This window comes from Strongylocentrotus purpuratus, unplaced genomic scaffold (genome assembly GCF_000002235.5).
Source record: "Strongylocentrotus purpuratus isolate Spur 01 unplaced genomic scaffold, Spur_5.0 spur5_scaffold_5, whole genome shotgun sequence".
In the NCBI taxonomy this organism is placed as follows: domain Eukaryota; kingdom Metazoa; phylum Echinodermata; class Echinoidea; order Camarodonta; family Strongylocentrotidae; genus Strongylocentrotus; species Strongylocentrotus purpuratus.
The window spans coordinates 10,322,688-10,340,998 of record NW_022145611.1 but is presented as its reverse complement, the minus strand read 5'-3'; the positions used below and the strand labels follow the sequence as shown (position 1 = coordinate 10,340,998).

Genomic DNA, 18,311 nt, shown 5'->3' with positions numbered 1-18,311 from the left:
AACTAAAAAGAGAATAGAGGATCATCAGAATACAGCCGGGGACAGGATAGAGTGAAACAGACAGATCGGGGGGGGGGGGGCTAGAAAAGGGGAAGGGAGAGAGAGAGAGAGAGACTGAGGAGAGAGAAAGGACGGGGAGAGGGAGAGAGAGAGTTATAGGATGGCGAAAGACAAGGGAAAAGTAGAGGGAGGGACAGGCTACAATCATCTTTAACTAACTAAAACAGAATAGAGGATCATCAGAATACAGCTGGGGACAGGGTAGAGTAAAAAAGGCAAATCGGGGGGGGGGGGGGCTAGAAAAGGAGACGGATTAACAGAGAGAGGGAGAGAGAGAGAGAGAGAGAGAGAGAGAGGGGAGATTGGGGGGGGGGGGGGGAAAGCATACAAGAATCTTTCACATATACCGTTTCATTATTCTATAATATTTTACATATTTGATAGCCCCCATTATTTATATGGTAGGAAGTATAGAGCGAGGAAACAAATTGAAAAGTTGGTTTTTTTAAAGTATTCCGAAAATAAACTAATGAAAAATACCAAAAAGTGTTGTATAAATGGGATATATCTTCCATCTCCCTGACTGTACAGTGTACTCTCATTTCGAATGCTGGCAAGTAGCGGTCCATCTACGCCCTCTACATGCATTCATGGGCGGTAAACAAATCTTTGAAAAGAATAATAGACAATTTCGCTACCGCCGCTCGCTACCGCCGATCGTCTCCGCGTGAGGGTCCATTTCTCACGATATTTTGTCCCTTAGAGCCCCCAGGATGCCTTCAATAAATGAGATGGGTTGTGACAGTGAACCTGAAGACATGGAGGAAGAGATGAGCATAACTTACTCGGATAAAAGTGAAGAAGAGGAGTCTGAAAGTGGATCTTCAGGGAGTGATGACGACTCCTCAGGTAAGAATCCCTTCGCTTCGGTCCCGCTAATTGAGATTTTTGTGTGATGTTCGTCTGTGAAGTGGTTTTTCGGTTGACTTTTGTATTTTTGTGACTGAAATTTGTGGCGGAAAGAAGAGTTTGTGTACTCTTTCAAATTATATTTTGTATAAATCGATACTTTCTTAACTTGGTAGCTTTTTTGTTGAATACCTGGTGTCTGGAGACTTGTTATTCTGTGTGATTTATTTTGCGCTGAATTTCTCCCGTCGTGCGAATTTTCAATCTGTCAGCAGCTGTCATTTAGACCCATCTTGAGAGACTGGGTAGGGTACTGCGTATTGACGGGAGGCGATGCGGCCGCTGGCGGAGCGAACACGTTCGTGCTATCTTCACACCACTATTTATACAAGTTTACTTGTTTTGTTTTCCAAATCACTCTGACATAGATCTACTCTAGATCTTCTCTCTTGTCAATTTGTCTGGGGGGGGGGGGGGGGGGGAGGGGGGAATGATGTGAAGAATAATTATTTTTAAAAATCCCACTTTGTACTTGTAGGAAATAAACAAGCAAATTATTAATCTAATCAGTAGGGGCGCTGGTCCGAGAATGAGGATCGTCCTCTTAAACAAGGATATCCTCATAAACAAGGACAAAAAATGCGTCCTCAAAAATAAGGGTTGTCTGCATTTTCGAGGATGTTTTTTTTTCATCGGCACTCTGGGGGTTTCATGGTACAGAACCGCCCGCTGGCGGTGCCAAAAATGGATTTCCCGGGGAAAAATAACCCTAGTTCACCGTCTACTTTTATGGGTTGTCCGTCTTCCCAAGGATTTATTGCTTATAATGTGAAGGTCTCTGTACAATGTCAATGTAAAATTCATCAATAAAATCATTGCAGAATCCGTTTTTTGCATCGCCAATGTGCCGATCAAAAATATGAAACGTCTGCAAAAATGCAGACGGTCCTTATTTTTGAGGACGCATCAGTCCGTGTTTACGAAGATGATCCTCGTTTATGAAGACGATCCTTAATCTCGGACCAGCGCCCCTACTGCTAGTGCACAAATATTACCTGACAGTAGAGACACACAACTGATTTGGGAGACTCTATGAAAACAAACAGTCAAACTCAAACAGGATAATTTTTCATGAGGAATCTGCTCATCATATTTTGTATTTTGAGCCGAGGTAATCCCTTGCAGCAAATGTAAATGAAGGAAATTGGTATTATGGGTCTCTGAAATAGTCTCCCATATTGGCCGTGCGCATCTACTGTCCGGAGTTCTTGCCTCACATTCTACATACTAGAACTTCTAGAACTTGAATAACGATTATTAGCTAACGAATTGAAGTAAAAGAGCCAATATGACTCCGAAATAAAGCCATGTAATCAAATTTCTGTATTAATGTCTCATAAACTCTCATCTATGCCTACTTTCTTTTTCTCCTCAAATCTACCATTTTTGTTTTTTTTGTTGATTTTATGTGAATGGAGAACTTTATTTAAAAAACAACCAATAAAAAGCCACACACAAATAAAAAGGTAATAAATTTAGTGCAATTACTTAGCTTATTTTGTGCATACACTGCATGAACAATTCAATTTGTTTCAAGAGAGTGTGACTGTCTTTTGAATGGGCTTTTGTAAGTGCAGCATCCATCTTTGATTAATGAAAATAAAATATGAAATATTAATATATACCCCCTGCTCCTTACCATTTTTGGGAAACAAGGATGAGAAATCAAAAGATTAATTTCACTTGGCACAGTGTATGATTTTAATTGATACTTTCCAAATCTCAAGTAAAGGCCAGGCAATAAACCTCCATAGTTTCTGTTTTTCTTTTCATCTTCTTCTGGTAGTATTTTCTCTGGGTTGTAGTTTTAATAGCTTTAAGATGCATTCAGAGTTCTGATTGTCTTATATTAAAATACATGTAGTTGCAATATCAGACTAGACGTAGCATTATATTGGCGATTTGGCAAAACATATAGGGGAACTAAGTTATACTTGTAAATAAATCTGTGGACATCTTGAATTATTGACAGCTCTCAAATACTGAAAAATGGTATTGATGTGTACATGTACATGTAATTTTGTATGTCTATGTGCTTATAATCTAACTTTTTGAAAATATAGATGTGCTTTATATTATTTCACTGCCAAAACCATCTTATCGGGTTTGAATGTGCAAAAGATATTTTCCAAGTGTATTGTAAAAAACAAAACAAATGAAAATCAAACATACATGAAGCTCCCCCAGACTCAATGGTTGTTTGTTTGTTTTCCTTTCTCTATGTAATGGAACAGAGTTTGATGAACTTGACTGTGACAGAAGACGAACTGTATGTATGGAGGACATGGATGATTTAGAGAGTCAGTTCACAAACCTCAGAGATCAGTAAGTATTACAAGTTGATAAATAATATAGCTTGAATCCCTGCCTATATTTGTTATTTAAGTAAAATATATTTAGTGCATTTGTTTGTTCACCTTTTCTGATCGATCCTTTGCTGAATCAGAAAATAAGAAAAATAAAAAAAATGTATTTTGACAGAGTATGTCGATGTACATGCATGGATGGTATTTTAGAAATATGTTGTACAGTAAGCTGGAATTAAGCTTTAGACAGTTTTTAAATACGGTAGCTTTTTATTTTAGAAAGTGCTCTGAAAAGGAAACATGATAGAAAATCTACCCCAAAGAATACATACACACTAATTTTGACATGTCTTGTTCCTTGATGAATGTAGGCTGTACTCGGAACGAGTTGAACAGGTCGAGTACAAGCTGACCGAGGTCAAGCTGGAAGCTGCTAATGAGTATCTGAACCCCCTGCATGATCTGGACCAGATGAAGGGTAGAAAGCTCCGTATCGCCAGTGTCCTGAGGGAGCTACGCATGGAAAACATCAGGAATAAACTACAGAGCGAGGAGAAGGCCTCGAGGGAAAACCATGAGGTAATTTTTTATTCATATTACTTCCTCCTTGTACCCCTCCCCCCAAAACATAAAAAGGACAGAATTAAAAGAATAATAACAAGAAAGAATGAATGAAAGAAAGAAAGAAAGAAAGAAAGAAAGAAAGAAAGAAAGAAGAAGGAAGGAAGGAAGGAAGGAAGGAAGGAAGGAAGGAAGGAAGGAAGGAAGGAAGGAAGGAAGGAAGGAAGGAAGGAAGGAAGAAGAAAGAAAGAAAGAAAGAAAGGAAGAAAGAAAGTAAAACTAAGAAGATGAAGAACTAGAAGAAGAAAGAAAAAGGATCTGTAAACAATATAAAAATATGATGAGAAGGGAAATAAGTCCAACATAAGAGTGAGAATTAATTTAGCTTTTGAGGAGTATGAAATCATCTTCCAGTTAATGTACTAAATATGAAAATAAATGCCCCCTCTTCCCTCCAACTGAGAAAAAATAAAAATACACATGTGCATGTAGCTGCAAAAAAGAAATCTTTTGCAGGAAAATTCATACATTTTGAGCTTAAAACTAATGATAAGGCCGCCATCCTTATCAAGCTTTGCTTATTATTGCGGTCTCCTGCACTTTTCTAACAGAATAGTTCGGATAATACTTTAAATTTATGATAATATGTTATGGAAATAATAAGTTTTGTTATTATATGTACATATATTATGTTTAAAAAAAATGTTGACATGAAGAAATAATTGTTTATGTTGTATTATACTTTACATTTATATGTTCTTTGTTATTCAGTTATATTTTATTTGGAAAAAATGCAGAAATAAAATCAAAGCAAATCAATTCAAAAGTATGATACATGCCTCTTTCTCTCGGAGAAAGCTGTAATGCAAAAACATACAAAATACAGCATACATTGTATTCCTAACTTAGCCTTAGGAAATTAGTAATTTTTGCTGTGGAAGTTCGGCAGTTATGATACACAGCAGCTTTACAGTCAGACCGCAGCGCGCGCGTTAATGAGGCTGAAAGCTGATTTTTATTCAGCGATATCTGGCGATCACATAACATTTACGTCTGCTGAATTTCCATGCGCTTTTCAGTGAGATTTGTAGGGGTGTACATGTAGCTGCGTTTTTGGTCGTTAACTTCATTCAACATGGCAGCATGCAACGGAAAGTCACTCTCAAGATTTTCAGCATCAGTTTGATATGTAATTTGCCATATTTCGCAATTTGTAAACAATAATTTTCACAACTTTTATTGACGCTATTTTTGTAACATTTCAACTGCTGTTTTGACCCGGGAATTTCACTTTTGGTTCCTGACTTTGGGACAAAATAAATTTGTCCACTTTGAGATTCGTTCGAAAGATGAAAAGTCACTGATCAAAAATATGTCAAAACCTAATTGACGCAAAATCATGTTCTTTTTATAATCATAGTAATTAAGACCCTAAAAACCCGGAAATTACCAATTTGTTCTTTTTATGATAGCGCGAAATTGTGTGATTTCATACTCGTGTACGCTCGTCGTCTGAGCAATGGCAATGCATAACTGATTATTAAACTCCAGGGAGCTCCGCCGCGCCATCGACTAGCCGAAAAAAAATTAGAAAAATGATTAAAAAAGAAATATAGCAGAAAAGAGTCACCTACATGACAGGTGAGGTATTTGATCTCGGGTCCTTAGATTGTTGTCAAGACGGCTTACGCGCACGTGCATTACAGGCGCACGCCACAATGCATGGTTACCAAAATCTGGTATTCAGAATGTTAATAAACCAAAGTGAAACATATGTGACGTAGTTGACGTAGTTGACCAATCAGAACTCTCTATTATCACATCGGCAAAATTTACTACTTTTTTTTAATTATTCATGAACATGAGCGTGACTTTTTTGGTTCCTGACTTTGGGACAGCGTAAAATATAATAATTTTGATATCATTGTAAAGAAAAATATTTATGCTTTATACTGATTATAACATCTTCTTGACGCAAGAATGATTTCTATGTGAAAATCAGCCCTACTCTTTAGATAGATTTATCGTCGAAAAACCCCATTTTCAAGGCGAAATTTCTGTTTCAAAAATATATCTAACATGATTGTCATATAAGTATATAGAGAGTGCAACTTCTTATCTTTAAAATAAGACCCATTTCATGAGAAATGAACAATTATAAAGGCAAAAATTGCCGATCGGGAAGACCGTCTGCACTACTCATTACGTATGCAAGACACGTAAATTCTTGCATACGTGCTGAATAAAATAGAGGGTTTTCGCACCGGCTGCGGTATGACTGTTTAGACATACTATGTATATGAATGAGTTCTGTATTTACATTGAAAATTTTCAAAAATGATTCCTTTATGTAAATAAAAGTTATCTTTTCTGCTTAAAAGTCAGAAAAAGAAGCTATGGTAAAAAAAAGGACTAAAAAATGTGACCACTAGTATTGAAGAAAATAGAGAACATATGTAAAAACATAAATTGCATACATGTATTGTATAATTTTTGTTTTGTTCAAACTTCTTCTATTAAATTATTTAGTATGTTTGTGATTGGTACATTATATGTGAGAATCAAATATTTCTGTATTTTCATTCACAGAGTGAGAAAAGTTTACTCCGGGATCTCATGAAAGCTGATCTCGACGAGAAGATCAGAAGACTAGAGGAAGACAGACATAACATTGATCTTACAACAGGTAAACATCTTGACATTTTATTCAGTGAAACTAATTAATTGCTTCTGTTTAGCTGCACAACTAGTGGCAGTATATTGATGTTTAGCTCTCCCCCAACAAGTTTTTGTTGTTGTTTGCTAAAATTTTTTTTAGATGGATAATGAGGACAGTCTTTTTAGATTAACTTTTAGTTCACACCTGATGCGCTTTCCAATAACATGCAAATTATCTTTGTTAGAGTTGAAAGTCTAATTGAAAGGATAAATATTTCTAAAATAAATAGAAGGGTTTAAAGATATTAAAGAGACTGATAGATTTCAACTCATTTTAATGCAGTGTCACTGATGTTTTAAAAAGAAAATTTTAAGCCATTATGTTATTGTATCATTTTCTTGTTGTTATTGCATTCTTGTAATTTATATATATATATATATATATATATATATATATATATTCTTGAATTATATTTTTATCCCCTTGCTTTCCAGAATTATGGAATGAGTCTCGAATCTTGAAGCAGAAAGGGAAGAAACCTGATTCAACACATTCTGACCGAAAGAAGAAACCTGTAGCTGTATCAGATATCCTTTTCAATCACTACAAATGTTTTCTCAAATTTCCTATGTGTAAAATGTTCTGTCCTTGAAACATGCCTAAGTCACGTAGGGCAAAAGATAAAAAGGAGAATACAGTCAAACCTGTCTTCAGCGACCGCCCAAGGGAATCACAAAAAGTGGTCTTTGAAGACAGGTTCCTTTAGTACATGTTTCAATGAGAAACCATTTTCAAGGGAGACAAAAAATGTGCTTGTTGTAGACAGGTGGTCACTAAAGCAGGTTTGACAGTAGTAAGTTGGAGAGCTCTTCCAGTGCTTGCATCAATGTTTTTTGCAATAATTCCTTTTCCATTTTAATGGTAGAACAGACTTAATCTAAAATAGGTGACTGTTATAGATGATTTTATCCCATGAAAAAACTGTATGTTCCTTCATAAAAATCTAGAAAGTGATACATTGAATACTTTTAATACAATATTCCCATATGATATTTCATACACATGAATATATTTCCAACAATTACCTATGTCATTAGTGATTCTCAATTTAAAAAAAAATATGTAACCCTTACTCTTATCATATTTATTCTAAACTATTCTTTAATCCCCTTCTCTTATTTTTCTTTTTGTGCATCCATCCAATCCACCTTTTAATGAAGGGTCAATTTCACACTAACAGACAGAAGAAAGTTTGCATAATGTGGGGATATATTTTGCCATCATGTCATTTTTGTCCTTGACTTCCCATGTACGTCCCTATATTATATATATGCTGCGAGAGGATGACATCCTTGATGATTGGACAGCAATAATGAAGGTATAGACATGAGGTTGTTGAACTGACAATCTGGTGTTGTTTTCTCTTTTTTCTATTAAGCTATGATGTATGATGCATGTGTTATGCCTCAGTCACACCTTTACGTATTTGGCTCGTGTAACATTTATTCCTATTTCTTGATATTAAGAAATGAATTCTTGATATCAAGAAAAGAAATGATTTTTGTCTCGTTGTCTCGCCTACGTAGCAAAAAGCGAGACATAGGCGCCGCTTTTCCGGTGACGGCGACGGCGGCGTCAACATCAAAAACTTAACCTAAGGTTAAGTTTTTCGAATTTTTGATATTATTTTTAAAGTATAAGTTCTTAGTCAATGAAACTTTGACTATAGGGTAATCAAGTATTCCCAATCATGTGAGTAGAATTTCAGATCACAAAGTCGAGGTCAAAGATCATTTCAGGTCAACAGACTTGGACTATGTTGTAGCATCATCATCGAAAAATTAACCTAAGGTTAAGTTTTTGAATTTTTGATATAATTTTGAAAGTATAAGTTGTTAGTCAATGAAACTTGGACTATAGGGTTATCAAGTCTCCCCAATCATGTGAGTAGAATTTCAGGTCACTAAGTTAAGGTCAAAGGTCATTTAAGGTCAACAAACTTAGACTTTGTTGTGGCATCAACATCAAGATTTTCAAAATGCTTCTTCTTCGTTATTTTTCAACCGATTTTGATTCTGATTGTTTCATATGATAGGGCTAGGAGGGGGATTTAAAATTTCTACAAAGAATCGTGAAATTCATTATCAATGCTAATTTATGCAAATTTATTCAAAATCACAAAAAAGGCTTCTTCTCCTTCATTTCTCGACCGATTTTGATTTGGTTTGCTTTATATCGTAAAGCTAAATTTGGTACACTAAACTTCTACACAGAATTTTGAAATTGTTCTCCATTAATTAATTATGGTAATTTATGCAAATTTATTCCAAAAATAACAAAAATTGCTTCTTTTCCCTCATTTCTTGACCGATTTTGATTTGGTTTGCCTTATCTTTTGCTCCATTGATTATTTATGGTACTTTATGCAAATGAAATGAAATTATGTTCCTTTCAGGCCATCAAATTTTTATTTTTTGACCAGTTCAAAAGTGTACCACATAAAATTTACGATATTTGTTGTTGCGAGATGCGGATGAGCGCTACGTCATAGACGTTCTGGTTTATCATATTGAATTGCGTTATGCAGGCGAGACCGCCGAGAGGGTTTCCCTTGTTCTGTTTTAAAGCAATGGTAATTCTCGATATCAAGAAATACTTGCCATAAATACGCAGCTATACGCAAGCCAAATACGCAAAGGTGTGACTGAGGCATTAGTTTATTTGTCTTGATGATATTGTCATATGCCCAGTGGAAATGCCTGGACATATGCACAGCTATCAAATGTGCATTTCCTAAAATACACATCTAAAAGTTTTTTAATTTCTTTGACTACTTCTTCACAACACATTCGGTCCATTCATTATGTACATTTGCTATTTAAAACAAACAGTTTTATCACAAACTCTAAAAGTTAAAAATTTGACCAAAATTTGTGTTACAACTCTTCTGCGGGGCATATGACTTGACAATTATATTATGCTTTGCGTGTGTGATGGTTAAATAATTTTAACCACCTAGAGACAGATTAATTTGTGCGTAAAGATGTACTGAAAATATAATTTGGAAAAAAAAAGTGAACCAGCCGTACAAAGGCTAATCCTAGAGGCTTGTTATACAAACGAGCCTCTATTCTATGAATGTGGATGCCTTCAATTTTCCAAGTTAAAATCTTTAAAAATTGACTTTACTTAGAGCTTGCAAGTTGAAAATTATATGATATTGCATAGTGTTTCTCTTTGTAATTTTGTATATCTGCATTGCTTTGAAGCAATATATGCATGTGTACATGTGGATCAATATATGAAGTATTTATTTATGTTTTCTTTTTTATTTACAGGCAAGAGGTGCAAGTGCGAGAAGGAAATCAGATGGTGAGTTAATTTTTTTTGTATTTACACTGTTTGAGACAGATTGTTACTTTAGGAACTCCATTCCCATTGATATTATAAATTGTTTCAATATGTATTTAATTTAATTATACATTAAATTACTCAATTGGTCCCCCCCCCTCCTCTTTTTTTACCCTCACGTTTCTTGGTATTGTTTAAGTCCAATGCCTCCAGTATTACAGATGATATAGCTGATTTCCTATACATAAACTTAACTCCTTTGAGATGGGCTCTTATCCTATTTTCGCTCTTCTCTGCACTCTCATTATACAGTCAATTCTGTCTTACTGGCCACCTCTCTCTATGAAGGCCACCTGTCTTTAGTGTCCAAGTATCTTGTCTCCCTTGAAAAAAAAAATGTGTGTTGTAGAACCTGTCTAGAAAGGCCGCCTGTCTACCGTCTTTCCTCTGGACTGTACCTTGTTTGGAGGAGCTTGTTCTTGTTGTACATAGCCTTACTGTCTTTTTTCTACTTCATATGTTACCTCTCCCCAGGGCGTACATCACACAGTGCCAAATATGAAGAAGGAAAGCTGCGCTATGACGGCAGAACGTTTCACAAAAAGGACCAGATCCTCATTGAGAATAGGGAGGACTCTCCAGTATCGTGAGTACATTGATTTATGACTAATCGCTGAAGCCTAGTTCATACCATGATGCAATAAATTACCTAAACTAAAGCCTGCTGTAACAAAATAAAAACTATTTTATAAACATATTCTATGTAAAAGAATGGTAAGTGGGGTAATGAAATATAAAAGCTGTGTGCACCAAAGGCCGCAAAGCATGCTCATTATTATGATACGAAAATGTTAAGTGCGCGGTGCTCGTGTTATTTTATTATGCCGCAGTAGTTTGGATAGAGAGCGGTTTACAGTGTCATGGGAGTTTTTGTTTGGTAATGAAGCATTATTCAAAGAGAAATTGTCTTGTCTTGTCATTTTGAATAGGCTACCATGTAATCCCAAACATAATGTAATATTGTGTGTATCAGCATAGTGAGAGAATAGGTTAGAAAAAGTGCTGACAACTAAGTAGGCAGACAAAACATGAACATAATGACAGAGCTAAGGGATCACAATCTTGATAATATGAGTTCCTCCTCTCTTTACCTATCTATCTCTCTTTCTCTTCTGCTAAGCTGTTATACATCACTGTCAAGTTTGTGTAACTAATGGCATTGTGTTATAATGTTAAATATTGGTATTTTAATTTCCCCACAACTTAAACTCAAGATAACCCTTAATAAACGAAAATAATTTGAGATAAAGAAGTGTGATTGAAATAAACACTCTCTGCCATTAGTAAGTCATGATGAAGGCACATAATAGAAGAGATGTTGTATTATTGCTCAGGACGACTATTTAGATGAGAGCTACATTTTTTATCATTTTGGTCTTTAATCCAAGATTAGTGTGATTAATATCTCACTGTATTTTTTAAGGTTACAGTTTTTTGTTAGTCTTTAGCGAATGGGCAGGTCACTTTTGGATGCATGAACAAAGTAAAGATGATTCATTAGTATGTTCTTTATTTAAAAAAAAAATCAATATATCTATGAAGAAAAGAAAACCTAAACAACATGGGGAATAAAATGTAGTATAACAACATAATATGTTATACCCTATTTCTCTGTATTTTCATATCACCATGCAGGGCCAGAATAACTGCCATCGACGCTCGGGAGGTGTGGGTACGGAGACATGACGGAACCAAATCCAAGCTTCTCCTTCACAACCTGGAGAAGGGAAAGTACACCATTCAGCACGTGCGGTAGTCGACACATAGCCACTCCAGTGGCCTTGTCTATGAACTATTTGAGAGTCACATATCCTCTCATGAGAGTCAGAAAGGCATTAACTCTATGTGAAAGTATGTGAGTCCATGTCCTTGCTGCTCTTAGCTGATTATTTGTTTGTGGTAGTGACCTTGGAGAAGGACCCAGCACCTGAAAGGGGTCATCGTTATTTACCTCATCTACAATACTTGCTGAACGTGGAACGGTGTTCCTGAGCATTCGTCAGGGATGCTTCGTGGAACAAATAGAAGAAATCGTCTGTTGAGATCCAGAAGGGCATTTAGTCTAGCTCTAACCAAACAAAATTATGAGAATGTGATGAAGAGATATTATATATAAAGTGTGACATGACGTTGATGTCATATCCAAATATTGATATCATTACATACTCCTTTTTTTATACTCTTTTTTTTTTTATATACTGGGAATTAGATCACCTTTGATGCCCAATATATCTCCAAACACTCAAAACAGTCTTGTATCTGATCATAGTAATACACGTTCACCCATGAACCTCAACATATAATGGTGGTATTCATCCTAAACATAACTCATTTGCATGATTACCATTTTACATAACTGTCAAAGTCTTTTTTTGTTGTTATCATTACTTGCCTGGTAGAAGGGTTCAAACACAACATTTTGTTAAATTTCAAAACATTTACTTTGACACTGGATGATGTAAAGACTGAAATATTTTGTTTTGATGTAGTCAAAGGATGATCAAAACTTTAGAATGTTTGTTTTTTCTTGAAGTGAACATCCATCGTCTACACATCGATTTTCGCCTTCATTCAAGGCAAACAGTGGTTTATGTAAATGAAACTGACACTAGTTTGTGTTTTGACCAATAAATACTAAATAAGCAGAGGGAAAGTAGAATATAGAATGCTGGCTCTAAACATTTGTGATAGAAATATTTTCATTAATAGCCATTTCTCAAGATATTTCATTTTGTGCCCAATGCATTACCAAGTATGACAGAATATTGAGCATGAATTGACAGTAAAAGTTTCATTCATTTGATATTTGGCAAGTTCATTCACGAGTAGGGTTATGAACTTTCTAAAAATTTCAGGTTCACTAACAAAACAAAAATTATGATTGGTAAAGTATGAAACAAAGGACACTTCCTAGATGTTGCATGGCAAAAATGTGTCTTGCCATAGGCAGCTTGTTGCTGTCAGCCAAACATACTTTGGTCCTTGTAAGCTACATGTTTTACTACCGGTATCTTCTTGAGATAAAGGCGTTCAGCTGTAATATTCCTGGAAAGTAATATCAATTATTACTTTTGGTTTTTGAAGTTCTGACTTGGACTTGAACATTTAAGTGCATCAATGAGCGCTACTCTTTTTATATCATCACAAGTACAGTGTATTAATAATTTCATACAACAAATGTATTTCTGAATCAGAAGACAGCGAAAATTTAAACTTGCCTTCAAGATCAAAGGAGATTTTTTTAAATGACAGTTGGCATTTTACATGATGCCACTTTTTGCTGATGTTTGAATGATTTTTATAATTTTGTTTTCTTACTGTTTATGTAAGACTGATACCATTATAGCAATATCATTCTTTTTTTCAAACAGGTACATGTACATTGTATAGTCTATGCTGTGTAAAATATTTGTAAAGATGTATAGTATATCATGTATTTATATGCCCAACAAAGAAAGCAGGGTGTATCATTTTCTTGGCCATATCAAAGTATGTAAAAAGAAAAGGTATCATCTCGTTCAAAAGAAAAGTAGACTATTCAAAACCAGGCCCATTTTTAGTAATAGTACACATGTATTTGTACTTGCAAATTCACTTTTAAAGTGTCCACTTTTTTCACCGAGGGATTTATCCCAAGATTTTTTAGAACTGCTCTAGAGGGTTCAGTATGTATTGTGTCTGGTTTTGTTTAACATTGGGGTGTTATAAGGGACCAAGTATAAACAAAAAAGAAAGACGGAGAAAGAAGTATGATTCACATTCTTTGTTCCAAGTAAACAATGACACATCGCATACTTTACACTTAAGATGCGAATTTACATTTTTTATATTAGCACACAAAATGTAAGGATATACCTCTGAAAAATACATCCAGCCCTTTAATACGTTACATATGACCTTTGACCTAAGAATGTCTGATACACCCTGTTTTAAAAGTGTTGATACAACTAGTGGAATTAAGGAATGGCGGAACAGTTGTTCTTCCATTGCTTCTTGAAAGTTACTGGGCAACTCAGCTTTTAGAACAAGGGACATGTTGACAACAGTTTTAAGCCTACTAATCATACAAACTATTGATCTAAATTTGTTTTGGGGTAATCATCAATCAATGATCAGTGGAAGTGATTTGTGATTCATTATTTATTTTTTGTAAACATTGAACGATATGTTTTGGACATCTCTGCTTCCTGTATGTCTATTTTCCCTTCAATTCCGCTGAACATGAAAAATCACTCGGAATGACCAAACTCTGAGGTTTCTTTTGCAAAATAGTTGCTGTAAAACAATTCTTTCTGTTCATTGCGTAGTCTGTAGGCCAGGCGATGCAAAACATGTCCCTTCAATTCTAATGCTGAATTACCCTGCTGTAAATATAATAGCTTTGTGTGTACATATTTAAGTATATAGATCTTGGCCTGTCTTACAAAGGATTGCGATTGATCTGAGTCAATCCCAAGTCCTCCGATCAATCGCAAGTTTGCAGTCCCCAGTCTCTTATGTACATAGTTGCGATTGATGTCGATCGCAAATAAGTTGCAATTAATCGCAACTGTTTATATGACGGGCCCTGAACTAAAAAACCTTATCCTGTTCTCTTCACTTTTTAGTGAAACTATCATGGTAATGATTGTATTATTAATTTTTTTAAATTTGTACTTCAGAGATATGTACTGAAAATGAAAATTTAGCTAGCCATTTTGTAGAACTTTTAACTGAATGCCACTTTACAATACATCTAACCTGATGTACTTTGGGAATTAAAAAAGTATTAACTTGTGAAGTTGAAGGAAAACATATTGGGAGCTATATTGAAATGGAATGTATTCACATGAGTGCTTATGTAGAGTAAGACGATGAAATACCAAGTTGAGTAGTATCGTACCAAACCGAGCATGCTGGTTCTTTTGCTGCAAAAGAAATGCAAAAGTGTGAACTTCATTCCATCCTTAGGAGCTTAAGCTTTGAAGATAAATTACCATTTAATGAAGAATAATACATCAAGTATATGGCTAGTTTTTTCACTTACATTGTCAGCTGCATTTTGCAAACAACTCTTTCGGAATCTTAGTTTTTATTGACCTTATCAATGCACCAAGGAAAATTGTTCACTGGCAACTGATCTGGTAAATGTACAATATCGATGGTGATAACCCTATGTTCTTGACAATATGGCTAGGTAATATTGATTGGTAGTCTTCTGACTGATTTTTATTAAATTGAGAAGGGGGATCTGTGATATTCAAAATATGAATATATGAATGATGATTAATATTTTTCCAGCACACTCAAATCCTATTGGGTTTTTTCAACATAAAATTATTTGTCAATGTGTCAGTTATTGAATGAAACCTTAATCCCTTCCATACACTAAGTAGTTATTTGCGTTTTAAGCAATCTGTTTTGTTGAATATGCCTCCTTTTTTTTCTCTTCCAGAAACAGAAACGGTTAAATCCAAAAATGTGGTTGCCCAGAGTGCAGGGTCATGATTTTGACAAGCACATCAGCCTAGGATTAGTGTTAGGCCATTGCCATTTAAATAATAAGCTATACCATTGAGTTGCATTTATTTTGTTTGCAGATATCAATGAAACCACTACCCCCATTTATTTAAAACATTGACAGGATTTGAAAAGGGATTTAGAATACTCTTTAGTGAATTCTAATGAAATGTGAATTTTATTCAGGATAATATTTTCCAAATAAATTGAAAATATATGTTTCTGTGCACTTGTGTTCAGTTATTTGTGTCATTATGGTAAGAAGATGGTGTATGAGATTTTAGGAAGAACATTTAAGTGACTTGTTTTCAGATTACACAGTAATTACTAGTTTTAGTGTAGGAACACTTGTTTTTAAGTGGGGTATATATATAGCATATATATATGAGAAAAAGTTGTTTAGATAGTTTCAGCTACAGACGAATTATAAGCTCACTTGATAGGCATTAATTGTTAACTATGAACCAAAGTTCTTTTTTATGATTCAATACAAATTCTAGAAATTCAGAAATAAGGATTACCGGGTACCGTATATCAAAAAGGGGAGGAAAATCATATTTGATTCTAATTAAGAAATAATTCAAGAAATTATAGAATCACAAATATTTGTATCTAAGTACATATGAAAAATGAACAGAATCACGAGCCAAATGTATCGAGATAAATATCAAACACTGAATGAAATCTTCTGTATTAATTGGCTTGTTAAAATGCTATGACTTACATCTACGGATGTTTGATAATAATAATAATAATAATAATATTTATTTTTTTGTACAGCGCTTAACAAATGTCTCTAAGCACTTTACTAATATATTAACGTTCAATTTTCGTCTAGATTTATAGATTATTTTCACCTTCATCTAGAATTTAGGAAAAAAAGCAATCTTAATCTAGTTTTAGATATACATATTTTGTTTATTTTTGAAGAAAAAAAATGTCAAAAAATGAGCTCCACCACATGTGGTGCTCTGTTAATGGTCGCGCCATAACCGTTGGCTTCACGAAAGACAGACCTCCCCCCAGAAGTACTAGACAACAAGGATGAGGCACCTATCCACGAAGATACACCCGATTTGGAACCCTCTAGGAGAGCAGGGGGACAAGGCTCTGCAACCGAGCGCTGAGCATCGGGAGAACCTCTGGCAGGAGAGAAGTGGGTAGCGACAGGTTTGGTTACACCTACAGTAAGGGCCACAGGACCGAGACCACGAGGAGCATCTTTAATTGCCTACACTCTAGCGGTCAATCACAGGGACAAGTGGCGACTGAGACACCCCGCGCGACCGATAGTCACGGCGATGGTACGCGCCTATATAACGACATAATCGGAATGAACAATTTGTTGCAGTTAGTGAGATATTTGTCGTGGAAATCTATGTAATACGTCTGCAGATTTAATAACCAATATAAAAATTACATTTTTACTATTTCAATAAATAAAGTGTAAAATTGATAAGCATTAACCCCATTTAGGTGTTATGTAATCAGTAAAAACAAAGAACGAGATTGGACTGATTCCTCTCTCTTTGATAATTTATTCAGCATAAATTACTTAATGCAAATATATACGATTTCGCATGCAAAACATCAACACGGCCCACTTTTGTCTCGAGACTGAAAGTGAAACCGAGGTAAAAAAGGTTCGTATAGACAAGTTTTTACTATGTCATTTTGCTCTTTTTATTTGTTAGGTGAAATTCTGTTCTTGTTTTGTATCTGTAATTCTCAAATTCGTGTAAATTTAGCTTGGAGTCTGAAGCAAAATCTTTGTTTTTCGAGGCTTCATTTTCAGTTCAGTCCGACATGTTCAATTTGATTGGTGGTACTTTTGAAAATTGGCTAGCCAAGGGGAGTTTGGATGAATGCATGTGTGCACGTGATGAGAATGATGTTGTAAACATTTTATTGAAATGTTCACTGATAATTAATGGAGAATTAATGCACGTGCATGTAATGATCCTGTAAATGTTTTATTACAGTTTTCACAGATAATTAATGAGATATGAAAGTTATTATAATATATTATTATTAACTAAAAAAGTAAATGGAGATATCAATGGAGGGCTTAATTTGATTGAATTTTTAAGTGATTGATGTTCATGCTCACTAGACCTCTATAGTTTTTGTTTTAGCCATGTCGAAGTTATATTGTACTAGATCTAGTAGAACAAATGTCATTGTTACTGTTTTTAAAACTTTGCTGTTTAATGACATGTTTTATCATCAACAAATATAGATTATAGACCCTAAATATTTTTCTTCTTTCCAGTAGCCAATACCATTCAGTTTAAAGAGATAGTTGAGTTCTGTTGCAGAGGGCGCTACACAAAATATTTTTTTGTGAGATAATAAAAAACTGAGTGTCAAATTTGAAAGAACATACCATAAATCTCTGGGTATAAGGCGCACCTGTGTATAAGGCGCACCCCTATTTTTCCCTATTTAACCTATCGGCTCTTATTTCAGCCATGATGCAGGGAATTGGGAAGGACTTTTTATTTAAGGTCAAAGTAAAAAAGAATAGTAACAATGTTGTTTTTAAAACTAAAGATGACAGAAAGTTTCTCCTCCCGAGTCTAAACCGAAATTTAGACAGGCTAGTTTTTGAGTGGTGATTTGATATCCCCCGTGTGAGTGAGCTGCATGATACAGGTGAGTGAGCTGGAGACAAGGGAGAGCTTCGGCCAGCAAAGTGCTTTGTGAAGTGGCATAATTTATCGAGATTGAAAAAAAAAAAACTCTCTTCCCTTCAAATTAGGAACGTAGTCTAACTACAAACAGTAGATCCTATTCTTTATTTGCATTATGTAATTCATGTTGAGACACAGAGATTTTCAGAAACCACTAAAAAGTAGCATTTTGATAACTCAAAATATCCTGTACCTGTGTATTAGGTGCACCCC

The 18,311-nt window shown here is 34.9% G+C and overlaps 2 protein-coding genes across 2 annotated transcripts in view; both read left to right on the top strand.

The window, feature by feature from the left end:
* The first annotated feature begins 680 nt into the window (after positions 1-680).
* LOC574738 (breast cancer metastasis-suppressor 1-like protein) lies at positions 681-15,622 on the top strand. Its single transcript, XM_030998916.1, has 9 exons — positions 681-909; positions 3,204-3,294; positions 3,647-3,854; positions 6,426-6,522; positions 6,990-7,082; positions 7,809-7,873; positions 9,834-9,867; positions 10,381-10,492; positions 11,542-15,622. The coding sequence occupies exons 1-9, from the start codon at positions 774-776 to the stop codon at positions 11,660-11,662; spliced, it is 957 nt and encodes a 318-aa protein (XP_030854776.1). The 5' UTR covers positions 681-773; the 3' UTR covers positions 11,663-15,622.
* A 714-nt stretch (positions 15,623-16,336) lies between these two features.
* The window catches only part of LOC574673 (WD repeat-containing protein 81), a 42,235-nt gene continuing 40,260 nt past the window's right edge, over positions 16,337-18,311 (top strand). The window contains exon 1 of the mRNA XM_030998885.1: positions 16,337-17,044. Within this exon, the coding sequence (XP_030854745.1) occupies positions 16,986-17,044 (59 nt within the window). The 5' untranslated portion in view covers positions 16,337-16,985. The remainder of the gene's footprint in view (positions 17,045-18,311) is intronic.

Bases quoted from the DNA above. Each gene is read 5' to 3' on its own strand.
- LOC574738 (XM_030998916.1), top strand. From the start codon at position 774: ATGCCTTCAATAAATGAGATGGGTTGTGACAGTGAACCTGAAGACATG. The intron at 910-3,203 runs GTAAGAATCCCT...GTAATGGAACAG, and splicing joins GAGTGATGACGACTCCTCAG to AGTTTGATGAACTTGACTGT. The intron at 3,855-6,425 runs GTAATTTTTTAT...TTTCATTCACAG, and splicing joins CCTCGAGGGAAAACCATGAG to AGTGAGAAAAGTTTACTCCG.